The sequence below is a fragment of the Vespa crabro genome, chromosome 2 (assembly GCF_910589235.1).
Source record: "Vespa crabro chromosome 2, iyVesCrab1.2, whole genome shotgun sequence".
Classification (NCBI taxonomy): Eukaryota; Metazoa; Arthropoda; class Insecta; order Hymenoptera; family Vespidae; genus Vespa; species Vespa crabro.
Window position 1 is genome coordinate 17,034,476 of NC_060956.1, and position 20,826 is coordinate 17,055,301.

General features: G+C 30.6%; 2 protein-coding genes across 4 annotated transcripts in view; both read left to right on the forward strand.

Moving 5' to 3' along the window:
• Window positions 1-9,142, forward strand: part of LOC124422023 — a 43,731-nt gene extending 34,589 nt beyond the window's left edge. The window contains exons 10-17 of the mRNA XM_046957897.1: window positions 25-220; window positions 631-866; window positions 1,187-1,514; window positions 1,588-1,802; window positions 1,877-2,079; window positions 2,348-2,520; window positions 2,601-2,765; window positions 2,884-9,142. Of these exons, the coding sequence (XP_046813853.1) occupies window positions 25-220; window positions 631-866; window positions 1,187-1,514; window positions 1,588-1,802; window positions 1,877-2,079; window positions 2,348-2,520; window positions 2,601-2,765; window positions 2,884-3,374 (2,007 nt within the window). The 3' untranslated portion in view covers window positions 3,375-9,142. The remainder of the gene's footprint in view (window positions 1-24; window positions 221-630; window positions 867-1,186; window positions 1,515-1,587; window positions 1,803-1,876; window positions 2,080-2,347; window positions 2,521-2,600; window positions 2,766-2,883) is intronic.
• A 4,483-nt stretch (window positions 9,143-13,625) lies between these two features.
• On the forward strand, window positions 13,626-20,655 carry LOC124421929. 3 transcript variants are annotated; one of them, XM_046957639.1, is made up of 7 exons: window positions 13,626-13,843; window positions 16,243-16,453; window positions 16,806-17,045; window positions 17,906-17,992; window positions 18,416-18,547; window positions 19,145-19,296; window positions 19,380-20,655. In XM_046957639.1, exons 2-7 carry the CDS (start codon window positions 16,244-16,246, stop codon window positions 19,504-19,506), a joined length of 948 nt encoding a protein of 315 aa, XP_046813595.1. In that variant the 5' UTR covers window positions 13,626-13,843; window position 16,243; the 3' UTR covers window positions 19,507-20,655. The 3 variants fall into 3 exon arrangements, with proteins under 3 accessions (XP_046813595.1, XP_046813596.1, XP_046813597.1); XM_046957640.1 differs by lacking the exon at window positions 17,906-17,992 and having other exon boundaries at window positions 16,806-17,057; XM_046957641.1 differs by lacking the exon at window positions 17,906-17,992.
• The last annotated feature ends 171 nt before the right edge of the window (window positions 20,656-20,826 follow it).

The window sequence follows — 20,826 nt, forward strand, 5'->3', positions numbered from 1 at the left end:
ATTTATTGTTTTATTTTGTTTAAGGAACAATTACGGAAACGCAAGGACGAAGAGGAGAGACAAGAAATCTTGAATCGATCGCTTCGTGGCTCAACGAAGCTTCAAGCTTTAGAAAGTCATGCCACGAATCTTACCGGCCAAGAGAATCTCGCATATGCTCAAGACGAGTTGACCACCACTGTTAGTCGTCCTGTTCATGTCGCACCTCAAGCGCCCTTAAGTAAGTCTGCCTTTTCTTATTTCCTTCTTTCTTTATTCGTACGTGCTCGCTAGCCAAGAATGAATAATCGAATTAAAACCACGAAAGATCTCACGGTTGAGCTTATTTTTATATTTATAGAAAAAAAAAAACAAAATAAAACGACGTTATCGTCCACTTGGAAAATATTTTAAGCCCTATCATTCGAGCACTCAAGTCTCGTTTTGTTTTATCTCAGCCTTCTTCTGAAAGCACAAATTTCTTTATCCGAAATGTTATCTGAAGATTTTCAAAGAAACCTTCTCTAAAAGCATCTCTTACAAAGATTTCGACTTCTTCAGATTACTCTGTATAACGTCTAATGGTACGAGTCGTGAAATAACAAGAGAAGTACAATCCTAGTTCTGACGAGTAGTCTTTACATATTTCAGCATACGGAGAGGTCGTTGCCACGTTGGAGAGATTGCAGCTTCAGTTACGAAATATCTCCGGTGCTCTCGGCATTTCGGGTCCAAGTGTGGAAGCCGAACTTGAGGCAGTTCGGACGCTTTTGCTACAAAGCCAATTTGCAACTGCCATAGCTACACATTACGCCTTGAAAACGCGATTAAGATCGAACAAGGTTCTTAGACATCATGCCGAAGATTCATCGACATTAGCTCGGGACGTACGTATACGTTATTCTAATATTTAGATAGATTGATCCACGCTTATTTCTAAATTATTAAATGACACAAAAAAAAAGAAAAACACAACAACAATTATGCGAAATATACGTGTATTTGGTAAAAATACATATACATATTATATAAATATAATACACTTATTATTAATATATACTTATCTATCAGAAATATTTATATATTATTATTCCGAATGTTATTAATGATTTTGAGATAATGTTTACCTGTTTTTTTTTTTTGAGAAATGTTACCTTCAATTTCAACAAAACAATTTCTCTGTCATTTGTTTGTTTCATTATTGCAGTGCGTAGACGTATTAGAAAAATGGCAATCATCATCAACGGCAACGGATGTTGGTGCGGCGGAAACGATGGCTGCCGTGGAGGAGCTGACGGGTATTCTTACGAGTTACGACATGGAGGCGTTACTTATAGCACATGATTCTATAGTTTCGTATGTGGAAGGCTTCCAAAGAAAGCACAGTCCTGCGTCTTCGTCACCAAGTCGCCCACCAAGTCCTACATTGAGTTGGAGAGAGTCACGTGTAGATAATATCAAAATAATTAGGATCGAAAAAACTAACGAACCTTTGGGTGCTACTGTTCGAAACGATGGTGATGCAGTTATTATCGGTATCTACCTAAATCGCTTAAAAATATTCTAAATTAAAATGAATAAATCCAATGACGAATATTTCTTTCCAAGGTCGTGTTGTTCGAGGTGGTGCAGCAGATAAGTCCGGACTCCTGCACGAAGGAGATGAAGTTCTAGAAGTTAACGGAGTTGAAATGCGTGGAAAAAGTGTTAACGATGTTTGTGACATTTTAGCTGGCATGCAGGGTAGTCTTACGTTCTTGGTATTACCAGCACCAACGAATTACCGAAATAATTTGAATAATAGGAAAGAGGACACTAATCAAGTAAGCGAACGAATTGTTCTTCTATAAACTTTCTTGTATAATCTTATTATTGATAAAATGAATATTTGTTTTAGATACAGCATATACGTGCACACTTTGATTATGACCCTGAAGAGGATCCATATATACCATGTAGAGAACTCGGAGTTAGTTTCCAAAAAGGTGATGTTTTGCATGTGATTTCTCAAGAGGATCCAAACTGGTGGCAAGCTTATAGAGAAGGTGAAGAGGATCAAACTTTAGCTGGTCTTATACCCAGTAAAGCCTTTCAGCATCAGTAAGTTTTCTTATAAAATAATTTATTGTATACAGATGTTTGATCAACTTCAAAATATTATTCGAAATGAACAAAATAGATAAATAAATAAGGGATAAAATAGTTTATGTTAAATAAAAGGTGATAATAACAGAGCTTCGTAAGATATAAAGTTAGGCAGTGGAATTTATGCAAAGCGTTCAAGAATCGGGGTGTGCCGTGGTATACGACTGGTTTAGTCATTGCATAAATTTGTGAGGCTAATGCTTACATCCATGATACTTCGCAGACGAGAATCCATGAAGCAGACGATAGCTGGTGGAAAGTCGACGGTACGGGGTTCGAAGAAATCTAGTACACTATTGTGTGCGAGAAAAAATCCAAAGAAAAAAAAACGAAACAAACTTGGTACCAATTTCAACGACGACGGTTATCCTCTTTATGCGACGACAACGATAGACGGTAAACATAGTTTTTTTTTTTTCTATTTGATAACATAATATTATAAACCGTTAGTAATAACATTGAGGAGTCATTTGTAGATTACGACAGCGAGGAAGTGTTAACGTACGAAGAAGTAGCTTTATATTATCCAAGAGCGAATCATAAGAGGCCTATCGTTCTTATTGGTCCTCCTAACATCGGTAGACATGAGCTGAGACAGAGATTAATGCAAGACAGCGAACGTTTTGCAGCTGCTATTCCTCGTGAGCATTATTTTCTCTTTCTTCGTATCAATAATTTTTCAAAACGAGTAGAAAGATATCTAATGATTTTTATTTTGAGGTATAAACTGATATTTAAAAGATTCGTCGTTGTTTTTAGATACGAGTCGTCCAAGGAAGGACTCAGAAGTTGATGGTCAGGATTATCACTTTATCTCTCGCTCACAATTTGAATCCGATATTCTCTGTCGGAAATTCGTTGAACACGGCGAGTATGAAAAAGCATATTACGGTACATCTGTCGAGGCTATAAGATCGGTTGTGAATTCTGGGAAAATCTGCGTCTTGAATTTACATCCTCAAAGCTTGAAGATCCTACGGAGTTCGGATTTAAAACCATATGTGGTCTTTGTAGCACCTCCTAGTCTCGAGAAGTTACGACAAAAACGTATTAAAAGTAACGAGAGTTTTAAGGAAGAAGAATTGAAGGACATAATAGAGAAGGCTCGGGAGATGGAAGACAAATACGGTCATCTATTCGACATGATCATCATTAATAACGATACGGATCGTGCTTATAATCAACTTCTTACAGAAATTAATTCATTAGAAAGGGAACCACAATGGGTACCTGCGTCTTGGATTCAGTAATGGTATACTGAATGGATGACGAATGTGTCTTAGATATCAATGCCATCGCGAGTTTAATGGCACGTTACTAAATACCGATTAAGAAACAGATTATAATATAAATGAATTGATTCTTTCGTAAGTACTTACTCGTTACTGGTTTTGCGTGGTAAACTTGTACCTTGTTAAACGATTGCAAGTACTACGATTGAGATGCCAATTGACGATCATTTTAAAATTCAAATCTTGTAGTTCCTGATGGCCGAGGTTCGCACGTCGTTCGTAAGCGAATCCTCATGATGTCAAAATGACATTGATCGATCTGAATCGGTTTGACTTGGACGATAAGATTTTTGAAGGAACAATGCGATACCAATTTCTCATGTTAGAATTATAAATGCAGAAAATCTTGTTGATCCTGGGATAACCATTATGTAGAATTAATTCGTTTAAAATGAAAAAAAAAAAAAATCAAGTTGACGCGTGAAACGCATTCGCAAAAAATTTTATATTTCGATCATCTATCTGGACCTTCGTATCGCAATACTATATATATTTATCCAATCACTTTTCAATTTACTATAACTAAATCGTCGTGTTTATTATATTTTTCAAATCACATTCTCATTTCTTTCTTTCCTGTTAATTTATCGCGATATCATTAACATTTAACTGTTACGTGTTGTCCCATTCAAAAATCAAATCTATATCAAAATTCTTATTTTACATTACGACGAAAGAATTGTATCTCCCGACTTATAAATATAATAGAAATGTCGACTGATGATCGTACTAGCGAATAAGTCGTTTTAATGCGACAGTTTGAACATAAATTTAATAGAATTTTAGATAAACTCATCAATTGTCTAGTAGTACGTTTATTGAGAAAGAGAACTATTACTTTAAAAAGTTCTTAGAGAAATATTGAATGTATAAACAGAAAAAAAAATTGGACGTAGAATGGAAAAGTGAAGGAAAATGAAAAAGTTAAGAATGCGTTTAAGTAAAAATATAAGAAAATAGTAATTCTCCGTATTTAAAATGCAAACAAAATACAGCTCGGTGTTCGACTTAAAATGGTGCTTTAAAGTTGATATGGTTCCTTGCAATTAGGTCATCGATATATTTTCTTGTGCTTCTTAAATATTTTAAATACACGTACCCCGTTAAAAGTGAATGATGATAAAACGATGATATAGCTTAGACGGGGAAGTTACTCATTTTACCGTCCTGCGTAAACAATATATAAACTCAATGAATATTCGAATAAATACGAGCGATTAGTTACGATCGACACTGTTACATTAATAACGACTAATTCTTAAGTATGATCATAGAATTTATAGAGAGAAGATCGTTAGAGAGACTTCCGTTATGTCTTCGATGATTTACTTTTGTAAAAATTCGTATCGTCGAATCGATATTATTAGACAAAAAGTATTTTATAAAGGTAGTATCTTTTTTATAAATATAATTTTAAAGAGTTTCATTAAAGCATATCACACGCAAGAAGTTCATACGAATCATAATACTCGTAAAATCCGTGACTCCTTTATTCTTGGCATAGCTATCGACTTTTATCGCACGTCTCTAATAACAATAGTTATTAAAAGATAAATTCTCTCTGTGCACGAATAAATCGTTACGAACGTCATAGGAGTTGCTAAAATTAACGTCGAAAAAAATCTTTTTAATACTCTTTTTCTAAAAGTACGCAAGAATATTACGTCGTGCCAACGTCTTTGCACTTTTATCATAGTTTCGATCGTCGTACTACTCCGAAAAACCCTTTCAAAAAATCCCAACTTACGATATGGTCGATGTAAAGTCGAGCAGTGAATTAAAAAAAAAAGAAAGGCGCTCATAGTGTTATCGATGTGCTCCCCCCTCCCCCCAGATTCCGTCTTGCGTGTATTCACGTACTGGTTATTAAAAATTAGGATTACGAATACTGCTCCGAAAGTGCGTTTACAAGCTGATTTTTGTCAACTAAAGGAACTAAATGATCTTTTCTTTTAATTCCTAAACAAACTCCAGATATATCTTTCATTATTCTACTTTTCATAGTTACGATATAGAAACAATTATTCTGAATCTATCTTGTAAACTCGCTTTTCGAATTGGTCTCGTAATAGTGATATTAAGGAGCGAAGAAAGTTCATTAAAAAGAAGAAAAATTAAGAATAAGAAATAAAGAGAGAGAAAAAAAGAAAAAAAAAGGAAAGATAAGTCAGATTACTCTCATCGGTCTAAAAAAAAAAAAAAAAGAAAAAAAAATATGGGCGAAATTTCGCATGGATCAAGTAGAGCAGATTAAACGTTCATTAGATCGATGATGTTAAGATTAGCTGTCGAGAACAGAATAGATATTTAAGATAAAAAAAAAAACATAAATGTCGATGTCGAAACATTGTAAAACTAGACACATTATTAGGGAACTATTACTTCGTGATAACATTATAAAAAATATCTATAGCCCAGGATACCTACGGAGAGGACGAAAAAAATATAAAATATTAAGTTAACTTGTCCCATCGGATGAACTAAGTAAAGAAGAGGGGACAATATTCTGCCAAGTTTATTAAAAGAGAGAAATAATATGCGAATGAATTTCTGAGATGTGCCAAAATACTTCTGGGTAAACGTTTAGTGGAGGATTTAAATAAACAAAACAAAAAAAAAATAGGGAAAGAGAAAGAGAGAGAAGAAAAAAAAGAAAACGTATTTTAAATTGCGCTCAAAAGAAACTTTTAGGACGTATACATATTATACAAACACACACACATACACACACACACACAAATCATATATATATACATAATATGAATTATGTAAATATTTGTGTACTTGTATAGAGATGAAGAAGATGAAAAAAAAGAAAATATCAATATCATCATCATCGCCATCTATCATCATCATTGTCATTATTATTACTACTTCTACCACAACTATTAATTACTTAATACTATATATATATATATATATATATATATATATATATATATATGTATATATATAATATATATATATACCACTACTACTCTATTACTTGCTACTACTGTTACCACTATCGCTATTACTATAAACGCGCTATAAACGAGTACTTAAATGTTATCCTTATTACGCGTTTTCGTTATTACGACACGAATTATTAATTTTATTATCATTATTATTATTATACACTCATTTATTATTGTTTTTATTATTCTCGTCGATACATTTATAATGTGTCTATCGTGATTCTTAACTGACTACACCCGTGCCACGTAAAAGTGATTGGACGGCAATAGAATATTTAAGGAGTTATGTCAAATTTGATTGAATTTTTTTGTAAGCGTTGCCATTATGTCGATTTTATTTTTATTCACGATTTTTTTTTTGTTTTTTCGTTTTTTATAAGAAAGAAAATATCTTCATTAGACATAGAAACAAAAAATGAATGAATTCGAGTGCACGAGTTGTATTATAAATGTAAAATGAATTTTGCAATACATTATATATATATATATATATATATATATATATATATATATATAATATTCGTCATTGATGAAAGAGCGTGTATATTATGATTATCGTTACTATTACTATTATTTTTATTATTATTATTATTATTATTATTATTATTATTATTATTATTATTAACTTGATAAATGTTTATTACGATAAGTATTATTATCAATGATATTAATTATTTTATCTAACGTAACGAGAGCATAACATGAAGAAAATATGAACATGCGTATGTGATTGTGTGAGTCGATGTATTAGTGCGTTAATTATTATAGCGTACTTTTGCATGGATGAATGTAATATTAGTGAGTGCAAATATATTTACTTATGTATAGAACGAAAGAACAGCGAAAAGAAGTAAAAACAATAGAATAGATAGACGACTGTTGAATGTATATTTTTAAGTTTTTGGTTTCTAAAAATAATATATTATTTACATTGTTATATCAATCATCGATGGTGTTAATGTCTTCGATCGATGGCGATTCAATTTCGTTTGAATTGACATACAATAGATAATAATATTTTTGTCTGTAAAAGAGAAATGAAAAATTGTAGAGCTTTTTATCCTTCATACAACAATTTATATTTTCGATAAATTATTTCGTCGAATCGAAATATCTTTCGATTTAAGAAATTTCTTTAAAAAACATTACAAAATATTAATTATATTTTTTCTCGTAGCAATGCACTCCCCTTCTTTGATCGAACTAATAATAATACTAATGATAATAATAATAATACTAATACTAATAATAATAATAATAATAATAATAATAATAATAATAATAATCGAAGAAATAATAAATTAAATTAATTAGAGACATTCGAGCGTCTTCCGTGTGTCCGTAAAAGAATTTCGTTTCTTTTTTACGTAGGTAATCGACAAGATACGATGAATGAGAATTAGATAATTAAAACAGATAAAAATGTGCATTCTCAATGTCATCGTTCTCGATCTCGGTGATATTTATATCCGTTTACGTACATATATGCATACATATTATACGTATTGATACGAATGAAAAGAGTAAGAACGGTATTTACGACTAGCAATACATTTAATATATATATATATATGTATATATATATATATATATATATATATATATATATATAAATAGAGAGAGAGAGAGAGAGAGAGAGAGGAAAAGAAAGAAAAATTAAAATTATACAGAAAAAAAGGGGTATATACACGTAAACGAAATATTCTAAACATACAGTTCTTCCGATATAAACGTATCGGTATAATATGTAAATACGTATTTCGAGCTGTACGGATTCACTAATGAGAGCGAACACGGATCTCATTAACGGACTTCGCAATAAATTAAGTATACTGGAAGAAGCTGCCGAGAGCATTGCAAGAACCGATGACCATATTTTGACATAATATTTCAATATTCGAGATGTTAAATGTCTTTTGGATTTGAAAAACAATAGAAACGTTTTCTGTGAATAAGCAGACGGCCATTGCTTATTTATCCGAATTCTTAAAAAATATTTAAGGAGACTCATAATGATATATACGACAAAAATCAAGTCCAGAAGATGTCAAAGAACGTCCTTGAAATTCTTCCGTTCGTTATTTCGAGGATGTTGATAATAAAAATAAAAGTAACAAAAAATATAACAAAAAATGGATTAAGTAAAATTTTTCACAATGCAATACTTGCAACTAAAATCATTTCCCCGCGGGATCCGTTAATGCGATCCTCCTTCTTACGTATTGTAATCGACGTGTACACAAATATATACATATGTATATGTGTATGTATACAGTGCGTGTAATATGTACATATAAAAATTTAGAAAACTTACAAGTTTTAAACAAACAATTGAAATCTACGTATGAATGAAGTTCACTTTGATAAGAACTTAACAAATTCGCGAGAACAAGTCCAAGATGACGAAGAAGATGAAAAAAAAAGAAAAATATTAATATAAATACCTACGCGTTAATCTAAGTCGATATATAATTAATTCGCGCGAGATAAAGAGAGAGAGAGAGAGAGAGAGAGAGAGAGAAAGGGAGAGAGAGAGAGAGAACAACAGAATAACGTCGATGATCTCGCGATGATCTAGACCGATTGTTTTTTGAAAATTTATTATGTAAATAGAAAGGAGATTTCCACCCGTGCGTGTTGAGCGTTGCGATTCAAGGGGTTCGATTTATCTCGATTTAGCGATTGAAAAACCGCTGATACTTCATCCCCCATTCAATCTACGTTCTGTTACATATTGCGTTAAATAAAAAATTACTGTAATATTTTGAAGCTCGTCTAAAGAGATTTTAGCCCGATATTTAGAAAATGAAGGAAGACAATTTTTCGAATGGACAATCTTTATTTTCTCGTTAGATTTATTTAAATAAGAATTATTTCTATTTATAAAAAATTATATATATATATATATATGTATATATATATTATATATATACATATTATATATATATATATACATACATATATATATACATATTATATATATATATATTATATTATTACATATATTATATATATATATTATATATTATTATATATATATATTATATATGTATATATATATATATAGATAATGGTAATGATCGAAATCATATACAGGATGAACCGTATAACACAATCTTTATTGTATATCTTTAAATACGTATAACAACTAAAAATGTAAAGAAGAATTTATAATATGTCATTGAAATTATTGAAATAATTGGTACAGTTACATAGTTCAACCTGTATGTATAAGAATATTATCCATTAACAAGTAATTATATAATAATCTACATATTTATAAAATTCATATTACAACATAATACATTATAAACATGACCGAACACAGTAAGATACTACATATTTACATAGAAAGCACTTTTGTTTATTTGGTTGGTATTTTTATTAACTAATGGTAAGTATTTTGTAAAATAAATGGTCAGTATAAATAATCAAATAATTTAAGTGTCATGTTTACGTCAGAATTACAAAGTTTATATATCATATATTACGTTATTTTATTATAAATATTTTATTATAAATATTGACGATTTATTTAAAATTCTGACCAAATGTTTAGAAATGTTGACCCAATAAATAGCAAAGCAGAAAAAATAAGAAAAATAAAGTATACGGTAAGTATAATCGAATTAAGAATATAAAAAAAAAGATCGAAGAAAACAGAGTGACACATTAGAGACACAGTGTTGGCTCCTTAGGTTTAAAAATAGAGAAAATTTTACCATACATAGAAAAAGAGTAAAGCTTTTTCATTACATTCAAGTTTAAAGCAAAAGAATTTTCAAAGGACTAATTAACGAGTAATCATTATATTAATTCAAATAAGAACACACCTGCTAGAATCATAAAGACACATAAAACGCTTTAGTGACTTTTGTTCTCAATTGGATACCGCTTCATCGATCGACCGAACGAAGCAGAGCGTTCCACTTGAAGATTGACATTAGGAATTAATGAAGCATCGTGTTACAGCATAAGTATGCCACTTGGAACTATAATAGGTATTCACATCTAAAGCTCCTTTCTTTGAGGTGTGCGAATTCTACTTGTATGTATGTACCTACATATAAAAAGTAAGTACACTCTTATTTTATTATTATCTTATCCTTGAATATGGCAAGTCGTAATAATCAGTTACGACTTGCCATTACGACGTAATAATCAGTTGAATGAGACTCTGTCAAGAAAAAAATAAATTAAAATTTGCTAAAGAAATGCTTCGAACTTTTTTGAGATTCCTTTCTGATATCTGTAAAAGAAAAACATCAGAAAATTGAACCGTTGAAAAATGTTGAACGGTGATTTCTTTTTTCTTAAAGAAATTGATCGATTTTGTGAAACTTAAGAAGTGAAGAAGATTATAAAGTTCAATACTAATTACAAAAGATCAATCGTGATCTTTGATCTCTTTTTTCTTAGAAAATACTGTACGATCATATCATTCACTGTTCGAATAAATTTCAACAAAGGAAAAAGAAATGGAATACAATGGATAGGAAAAAATAATTTCTTTTTGATGTAAACAAGAAATTTATTCCATTTGTTTTTGTTGTTGTTCGATCGAATGAACGCTCTTGTTTCGATCGGTTGCACATCGTGTCCAAGACTGGTTTCCCTCGCATCCTCCAAGGTCGCGATGTTAGGTCCCGTTAAGTTTCAATCGAACTGTAACACGCGATACGTTCACCGAACTTCCCGAAGTGGCTTGCTCGGCCATTGCACGTGCTCCTGGCTCCTGCTGCCACTGCTATTGCCGCTGACGCTGCTTGCTTTTCCTTGCAAAGAGGAGCGATTAGCGAGATTCTCCTAATAAGAAGTACCAACGCAGCATCCCGCTATTGAAACAGTTATGATGAATTACGTTCTTCATAAGAGCACATTTCTATTAGCTCGAAGTAATCGAAAGGAGAAATAAAGAGAAAGAAAAAATGAGAAAAAGGGAGAAGAGTTGAAAAAAAAACCAGAAAAAAATAATAATAAAATGAAAAAATAAGATCGAACAAATTGAACTAGATCGGGATCAATGACATGCAAACGAGTTAAATCATTGGACTAACGGATAACTGGTTGTTTAGAGAAATATTCAAGAGAAAGAAAAAAGGTCGTAACGTTGCTTTATAGCAACAACAGATGTTTCGAATTTTTATAAGAAAGCAAAGACTTTTGTAAGAAACAAGTTCGAAGTTCTCGATCATGGAGAAAGAAAGAAATAAAAAAAGAAAGAGAGAAAGAGGAGAGAGAGAGAGAGAGAAAGAAGAGAAGTGTGTCGAGTAACAGGTCGTACAGCGGTTCGATTGAAGGTATTTCCAAGCTCAAGTGTTATCGAGCAAGCTGGAATGCAAGGGAGAATCATTTCCGAGAAGATGATGGATAAAGTATGTAGTTTTTATTGCTTCGAAATATCCATGATAAAGATTAAATTTCCTATGTCAAATTAGAACAGCTCTTTCATATTTTTATAAATATAGGATTCTTAGGACGAAGTTTAAACGAACACATTTTAGATTGTGAAAGTATCAGCTGATTACATGAAAACAAATCTATCATCATTTCTCGAGGAATTATCGCATCTTAAATCTTCTATTAATTTTCTAATTAATCGATTTATGATATTGCATTCTTTAATAATAAAAAAAAAAAAAAAAAAAAAAAGAATATATATGGACCGACTGTAAGAGATGACGCGAAAGATCGATTTGAGAAAGTACGATGGTATATGTCTTTGTAAGTACATAAAAGGTATCCTCGTGCGCGTCGTCAATTCATTTAAACGACTTTCTAAATGCTTCACAAAAAATTGATTTATATATATTTATAACGTATAAATCAAAAAGAATAGGAATTTCGAAATTGTAAAAAAAAAAATAATAATCTTACATTTTAAATATAATGATACCAATACTTTCTTAGAATTTATCGAAATTGAAATCTTGTTGCCCCGAGCCTTAAATCAGATCGTTTAATAAATATACCGCAATGTCATCTCTAAGCTACTTGTGATTTTGTTTTCATTGTCTGCTAAATGTAAAATCGCATTCCATGATGGTAATATCCGTGTCCAGGTCATGATTCTGAATCATTAACTTACTCGCATTTTCAAAGTCGACCACGGTTTCTTTTCTAATTTATCAAGGATGCGGATGTCACAACGAATTTGACCTATAAAATAATTATTATAAACTCAAATAAAAATATTATACAAAATAATTATGAAGTGTTGTACCTATACATACGATAAAATATTATGCACTTAAGGTTGTTTATAATTCTTGACATTTGCCATAACGTTTAGTATTCGAATGAGATGATTATGCAAAAATTACACGTCGCTACAACTTCTATCGAGTATAACATTTACATAGGACATCTTTGTAACTCATCAAACGGGATCAGAGCGACTAAGTATAGTGTGGTATGCTTATAAATAGTAAAAGGGTGAAATATAGTCTCTTATCGATATTAGAAGTTAATAATATTTTTTTTTATAAGCATCTTAAACTTATTTTTTCGCTTTACTATCTATGATTTTATTGGCCTGTCTTTTTTTTTTTTTTTTTTTTTTTACCTAGAATTACGCTCGTACCATTTATTTGACATTCAACACATAAAATGTATATTTAAACAAATTGAATGTCTAATTGTTTATCGAAACTCTATTGTATTTAAAAATTCCCTAATTACGTTGATTTAATCGAGTATTTTGGAAAAATCGATATATTTCCGTCAAAATAGATTTCACATGATTTTCTCGCGTCATACTTTCAAGTTGAAAAGTATAACTATTTCATATTGGAAACACGTTTACAACTTGTTACGTTCTAAAATGAGCTCACACATGCACATATATATTTATCCAGTTTCGTGCAATCGGCGGAAATAACAATGATAAAAATCTTTAACTAAATTGCGGAACGCACAACCAGTTATGTGATATTCTTTCTTTGTATATCCCGATTTTCTTTATCAATTAAATCTTCAAATAAGAATTAGAGAAATATTTCAAGCGGTTCACATTACATTCTAATATATCTTTGGATTTGTATACTACATTGAGTATCTCCACACACATACATAAGGATTATTTATCCAACTGTATATTTTATTATCTATCAATTATTGATTATTTACAAAACTCAAGAAGTAAATAAAAGTATGAAAAATAAGGATTGGATAAAATAAAAAAAATTAGAAAATAAAAATGTATTCATATAAACAAAGAAAATAGAAAGCAAAACAGTGTGGAAGAGGAGATGTCATCAGAAGATCATTTGAAAAATACATCTTAAGTGGAGCTTAGGATGCATATCGGGGATAGGCCAGTTCCATTGAAAATAGAACCAAAGCCGAGTGATCATTGGCCAAACGGTTTTCCCCCACGTGCGTCCGCAAGCTATATAGAAGACCCCGCAAGGAATTTCATCTTCAGAACTGAAAGTCAGTGTCAAGGAAAGGCTACCTGGAAATATCGAAGTGAGTAGAAAAAATCGCTTCTCCTGTCCCCTCGTCGAACTCCTTCCGGTGTAAAAACAATATTCGCAAATTATCAAAACACATTTAAAGCTTTTCATTTGATCTCCTTTTAGAGTTTTCTGAGATCAATCACACCAAATTATTTGACGATTTTAATCTGTGAAGTTAATTTTCTGAACCTAATTAATATTATCGATACTTTAATAATATTTAATAACCGATTTCTTTCACAAATCATAAATTAATAAAATAAATAAAACGAGTGATTATTGCGAAAAATAAAACAAAAAAAATATAATATTAAAATTTTATTTACTTTTCGTTTCTTCCTGCGACGATGTTTTTCATTTAAATAATAATTACTCATTCATGTAATAATTTAAAACCCTTTGATATGAAAATAAATATATATAATATTAAAATTTAATCTACTTTTTCGTTTAATTGAAAAATTATTTCTATATATAGAAAATTATCGTACAGACTTGTGTCACGAACGATCGTACGGTTCGACGAGGAGTTTGACACGATTAAAAAGACGAGAACAGATAGAAAATACCTATTCAAGAGTTAATGTACAGTTAGAAACGTGTTTGCAATTTTTCCAACAGGACGAGTAAGTACCGTTTTCCAAAAGACGAACGACAACTTTGCGACAAGAGACTCGTTTTCTTTCTTTTTTTTTTTTTTTCAAATCGACAAAAACTGAAATGTTTCAATCAAATTTGCCATCATTTACAATAGTATGGATATTTAAAATAATTATGTTTGTTTGTTGTTTTAACAATATTGAATCTATAATTCAATAACAATTTATTTTCATTGAAGTTTATATGCAATTACATTTTTAATCTTTCTCTTGTTCATAAGTCCATATAGTCGATATAATTCATATAATCCAATAGACTATATCTATATTTTGATGACAATTCAACATAACAATCAGTAAATATAAACTTTGGCAAATGGCACACAAAATCGAATTCATTCGACAAATCGAATTATTATGACAGGTATTATTAATAGATAGAGAATATTTAACACATTTCAAAGATAACAATCAATTATTTACTTTTACAAATAAACGACATTTAAACAAAGCTTCTCTAATAATCATTACAATTCATTATTATCCATTCAATGTGTATAATAATTTATAAAATACATACATATATATATATATATATATATATATATATATATAATTTCGACTCGAAATTTCACTTTCGATTTAAGTCATGAATATTTTTCGAAAAATTATTGAAACGGGCCACTTGCTTCTACCGTTTCTCTTCCCTTTCTTTTTATCCTCTCTTCTTCAATGTCTTCTTCGTCGTTATTTTTCCGAGTCGACAACGAGGAAGAGGAGAGTAGGTCATGGCCGCCTTTTCGAGCTAACGGTACGCACAGAGTTCAACAAACCAGCATCGATCGAGAAGTGGGCTAACGAGCAATCATGTTGCTCGCTTATCGAGCCGACCTTAACCGCCATGACACACTTTCCAAGCATCTACTACCGTTCCCGCATACTCACGAAAGTCCAAAGCTGTTTTCTTCCACTTGTTCCATATAACATTCATTCTACATCTCATTCGATTTACGAAGAAGTCGAACTAAAGTTGAAATGGTTTCTTCCTTTCATTCCTATTCGAATTCGTCCTTGGCAATGACAATGAGTCGCAATTACTAGTGAGTCGAGAGTGGCATCATTCTCCTCGATTTAAGAACGAGTAGATCGGAAAGCGTGAGAATTGATACACAGAAAGGAAACTTATCTGAGAAATTAAATTAATGACAGAGAAAGTACGAGAGATTATTTTCTCAAGGGCTCTTTCCGAGACTATTGATCGATTTTTTATATTTGATTTTTATTACATCATTCTTTCGCATGTTGTATATATATATATATATATATATATATATATATATATATATATTATCTTAAATTAATATCATCGTTGTATTAATTAATATTTTATAAAGAAACGTTATTTCATCGTTTATCGACATTTCAGTCAATTATACATCTATAATAAATCAATCGAATATTTGGATATTTTATAACATTGAATAACTTTTTCTAAACCAAATATGGTATAAAGTTATTGAAAATTGAACAAATTATTAGAGTGAACAGTTTTTTGTTAATACTTATATACTTTATACAAATACAAAAATCAAAAATTCAGAGTACTTTGATTTGTGTAATGAAAAAGTTATTCAATTTCAAAAAGTGTCAAATATTTACGTGAAATGTTACATAATAGGATTCATATTACGGTTTATGGTCTTACTAAATGGCATACGTTTGTATTAGGATAATGAAAAAGCTGCGATAATGATTACCTCCGACAATTAATTAATCGGCTTTAATTAATTGTTATCGATATCGATTACAGGATGACTTTCAATCAGCGCATTGCATTATGCTTGGTGGCACTTGTCATTGGACAAGCTGCAGCATTGCCACAGCATCCCCAGTACACTCAACAATATCCTCAGCAATATCAGCAACAAGTTAGAGATGAGAGAAAGTTCGCTGAGAAACCGAACGCTATGAAGAAGGTTGCGATCGACGATCTCGAGGATATCAGTACTAATCAAATTCAAGTTAGTTGAAAAATTGCCATTTGCATCTTTAATAACAATATGCATATATGCATTCGATTTTCCCGAACATTTTCATTGAAATGTATTTTAGAACAACATAATTAAATATATTATATTTCTTTTTTTTTTTATCTAACATATCATAGTTTGCTGAATTTTTTGAATATTTTATTAATATATAAGTTTTTTGGGATCACAATAATAACTGAATTTTCTGTAATCTTTTCGCTTTTCTCATTGCGAAAATTAAATTTTATTTAAACAAAAATATTTTAATGATAAAGACATATTGGTATAAATGGGCTAATTGAATTATTATTGATTCCATCAAATTCTTATCGATGTTCTTTAGGAAGGAAGCAGCAGTGGTTTCTCGTGGTCTAACATGCTAGGAATGTTCATGCAAATGCTTCTGGGTCAAACGGGAGGCATCACTGGACCAAGCAAAAATGACATAGACGAAGGTGTTCCAGCTAGTCCATGGGCAAATCTTCTCTCCGTTGGTCTCCGAGTACTCACGGCACTTTTAGGTGGTCCTCAACAATCCGTTGACGGTATCGACAAAGTCGATAATCAAAGCAGTCCCATGCAGGTATTCGATAAGGTCATTAACGTCGTCCAGATCATCTCAATGATTTTCGATGTGTACACTAAGTATAGAAAGAAATCGTCGGAAGATAGAAATTCATCAATTTGTATATAAAAAAAAAGCTTGTTGATAATAGTAATACTTACCTATCCTTGTACAATTTCACGAGATAAGCTATATCATCGATAATTGCAAAGCTAGTAGTAGCCTTATACACAGAGCACTTACACAATAGATCATCAATATGTTTCTCTCATGCACATAATTAGAAAACATGCAAAAAGCTATATTTGCTTATTACGCTACGCATTATGTCGTATTTATGTCGTGCTCGTTTATATAGTTGAAAATATCATAGATAGCCAAACAATTCTCTTAAATATTTAATTTTAACTTTCTTGATAATAAGAAAACGTATGACGATTGCCTCTTCCCAGATTGCTCTGAAGAGGAATTGAGTATTGGCTGCTCACGTTAATGAGTTCCATTGTAAAGATAGAAAAATGCATGACTAAATCATTTTTATCATTGTCTCCTTCTCTCTTTTTTATTTTTCGTATGGCTGAAGGAGTTTCGTTAACGATCTTCACGTTCTCTAAACGATTTAATTAGAATTTCAAAGAGGTTTCTATTGTTGCGAAAGGTTGACATTATTTTTCTATTTTACTCGTACATTGTTATGGAGAAAGTTGAAAAGATTTATTTGTTTTTTAATTTAAAAACAAATAAAAAAAGGATGTTTAATAATATAGCTCGAATGACAATGTTTAACGCGATTTGAGATAGACGCGATTGGCATACTCTTCCTGTAAATAAACTTCAAAATTTCGACTTAGCGCACATGGCTGGTGTCGGTTGTTTAGGAAATTTTGACTGCGGTGTTGGGCGCGTTTCTAGGACAGGGCAGAGACCCGAATCAGGTTGCTGTCATGGCTAAAAATGCTTCAGAGGTTAGTACGATTACGAAGAAAATTCATTTTCGAGCATAACAAGTTCAGGACATTTTATGTGAAATAATTATTAACGATATTAGCTTTGTTTATTATATCAATTTTACTAATTTTTCTTTTTTTTTTTTCGTTCTTACCAACTTGATTTTTGTTTCACCTTCAAGAAATAAAAATCTATAGATAGCATCCTTGATCAACAGAAAATAATAATATTATAAAATAATAAGATCTACAAAGAGGAGACCACTTAATTTGTGACGAAACAAAAATCAAGTACGACTATTTCTACTTTCTAGACTCGCATGCTCCTATTCTTTCTCTCTCCTTGTTTACTTTTCTTCTCTTTATTTCGTGCAACAGCGAGCAAGAATAATACTATAAGTAAGAAAGTATGCTATAATTCTCTACTTTCTTATCGTACAGTTCATCAGCATCGTCATCAACCTGTTGGACGCATTAAAGACATCCTTCTCGCATCGTTCTTTATCCGCTCGTTCTCTTGGTAGACATGACAGCGTTTCCGAAGCCGCCATGGCATCTATTAGTATGCTAAAGGTAAATCCTATTTGACGTTCGATTTTCTATTATTTTTAACATATTACTTCGATTATATTTTTATTTCTTAAACTTTAACAAATGTAGGGACTTGTATTCATGAAAAGCCTAATAATCAAATATTTTTTAAATTGATAGAGATTATTAAAAAATTATAGTATTTTTTTAATTATTTATACTTTTTAATTATTTATAAAAATAATTATCGCTCCTGTATTAAGACAATACTTTATGCTCCGTTAATAATTATGCTTACTTTTTTAATCGTTACAGTAAGCAATTTTTTCTTGTTAGTATTTAAAACATTTTTCTCCCACGATAAATGGTGTTTTCAAGTATAATTATCGATATTGCGTAGAGTTTTTCCTATTTACAGACATAATACTTGTATAAATAATTTTAAAAAATCAATTGAAAAATACGAATAATTATTTAAAAAATAAAAATCTATTAACGAATACGAATAATTATCTGATAGTAATTATACGATAATTATGTATAATGGAAAATATTTCAAAGTAATAATCTTCTTTATTTTATTTATCATGTTTTTGTTTCTTGTATCAATTTTTAAACTAACAAATGATTCTTTATCAGGGATACGTAAGATCAGTAAAAGCTTTCAGCAATATCGGTAGAGCAGAAGACGAAGGTCAACAAGGTTGTGCCGAAAGAGCCCTTTGCGAAGCCAGTGCTGAATGTGCCGCCGATGCTCAAGGCACATCGACGATTTTCTGTCAGCTAGGATCGTACGTTCTTTCATTTAAATCTATATTTTTTTCAATGGACTTTTAATGATATTAAAATGTAATTTTATTTTCCTTTTTATTAGATATGCAACAAGTTACATGTTGCAAAGGCAGAGTGGTGTAGGATTCGAAGCACTTTATGACGCAGGACGACGTGGTCGTATGGGAGAAGACTGTAGGACTCTTTTCATGGATTGTAACGTCGCATGAGTGGGAAATTTCGCATTAAACGCAATTTAAACGTTCGCGGGGATCGTTTGAAATTTTTCTGGGTTAAAAATTCACGAAATTAAGTCGAAGAAACGCATGAAACTGATCGACCTAAATCGAGAAATAGATTTATTTAGCGATTATCATTAAAAAAAAAAAAAAAAAAAAATCCTAAGGTAAGGTCGAAGAAAACGCTTTAACAAAAAAAAAAGGAAAAGGGAAAACAAATTTTCCTATCTAAAACTTATGTTTGTTTACTTAATTATGTAATTAATTAGTGAAAAATCAAACTTAGAATTCACTTCGACACGGCTCTCGCGAAAATTTTCATTGCCGTTAAAATTGTACGCACAGAAACGAAGTCGACTCGAATCATCGCGAAAGACGAAATCTCTCGAAACGTGGAACGACGATTTTCTCTTTCGTGAGTCTCTCGTTGATATCGTCGACCTTTTAAAAGAGCTTTCAGAACAAAAATCGTCGAGCGTCTTAGCTTTTTCTAGAAGTAGACTGAATAAGACTCGGGGCTCGACCGAACACGAATGTTTGTGTTTGCTCGAGCCAACGATCATTATTATAATTATACTTATTTATATTTATTTAAACTTAGGATAGAACGATTGTTTCAAGTTGATTCATATGCTCCGAATGCGTTTTAACGAAAGCGTTTGTTTGTATTAATCGCGATAATACATTTGTGTTGTTGGTTTGTTTTTTCATCGAAATTGAAGCATCATCGTGGATTATCTCTTGAAAAGACTATTTCTTTCGTAATTATTGTCTTCCCGTGTATTTTTCGTTTTTAAAAGTTAATGCCAAAACTGTGAGAATAATTAGAAGACAACGATCAAATAAAAAATATCATTTTTCAAAATCTTTCAATGACATCCATTGTTTTTTATTTTTCTAATAAATACATTAAAATTTATCATATTGATTGACTTCGATGAAAATAAAGCTAAATATTTTTATCGTTGAGATGACTATCGGAATTATCGCGAATAAGTTCGATTGTTAGATATCTCATATTTTTGAGGTAAATAAAAAAGAGAATTTCATTTTCATTATTATGAGATAGATACAAAACTAGGGGCGGAAAACATTAATTACGATCCTCGTCTAACAACCGATCAAAATAAATTATTGTATATAGACATTTTAATATATATATATAAAATATATTATATAAATATATTATATAATATATATGACATATTATATATTATATATCATATATTATATATTATATATTATATATTATATCATATATATGTATATATATATATATATATATATATATATAAAATTTCTTTTAGTAAT

Bases quoted from the DNA above. Each gene is read 5' to 3' on its own strand.
- LOC124421929 (XM_046957639.1), top strand. From the start codon at position 16,244: ATGACTTTCAATCAGCGCATTGCATTATGCTTGGTGGCACTTGTCATT. The intron at 16,454-16,805 runs GTTAGTTGAAAA...GATGTTCTTTAG, and splicing joins TCAGTACTAATCAAATTCAA to GAAGGAAGCAGCAGTGGTTT. The intron at 19,297-19,379 runs GTACGTTCTTTC...CCTTTTTATTAG, and splicing joins ATTTTCTGTCAGCTAGGATC to ATATGCAACAAGTTACATGT.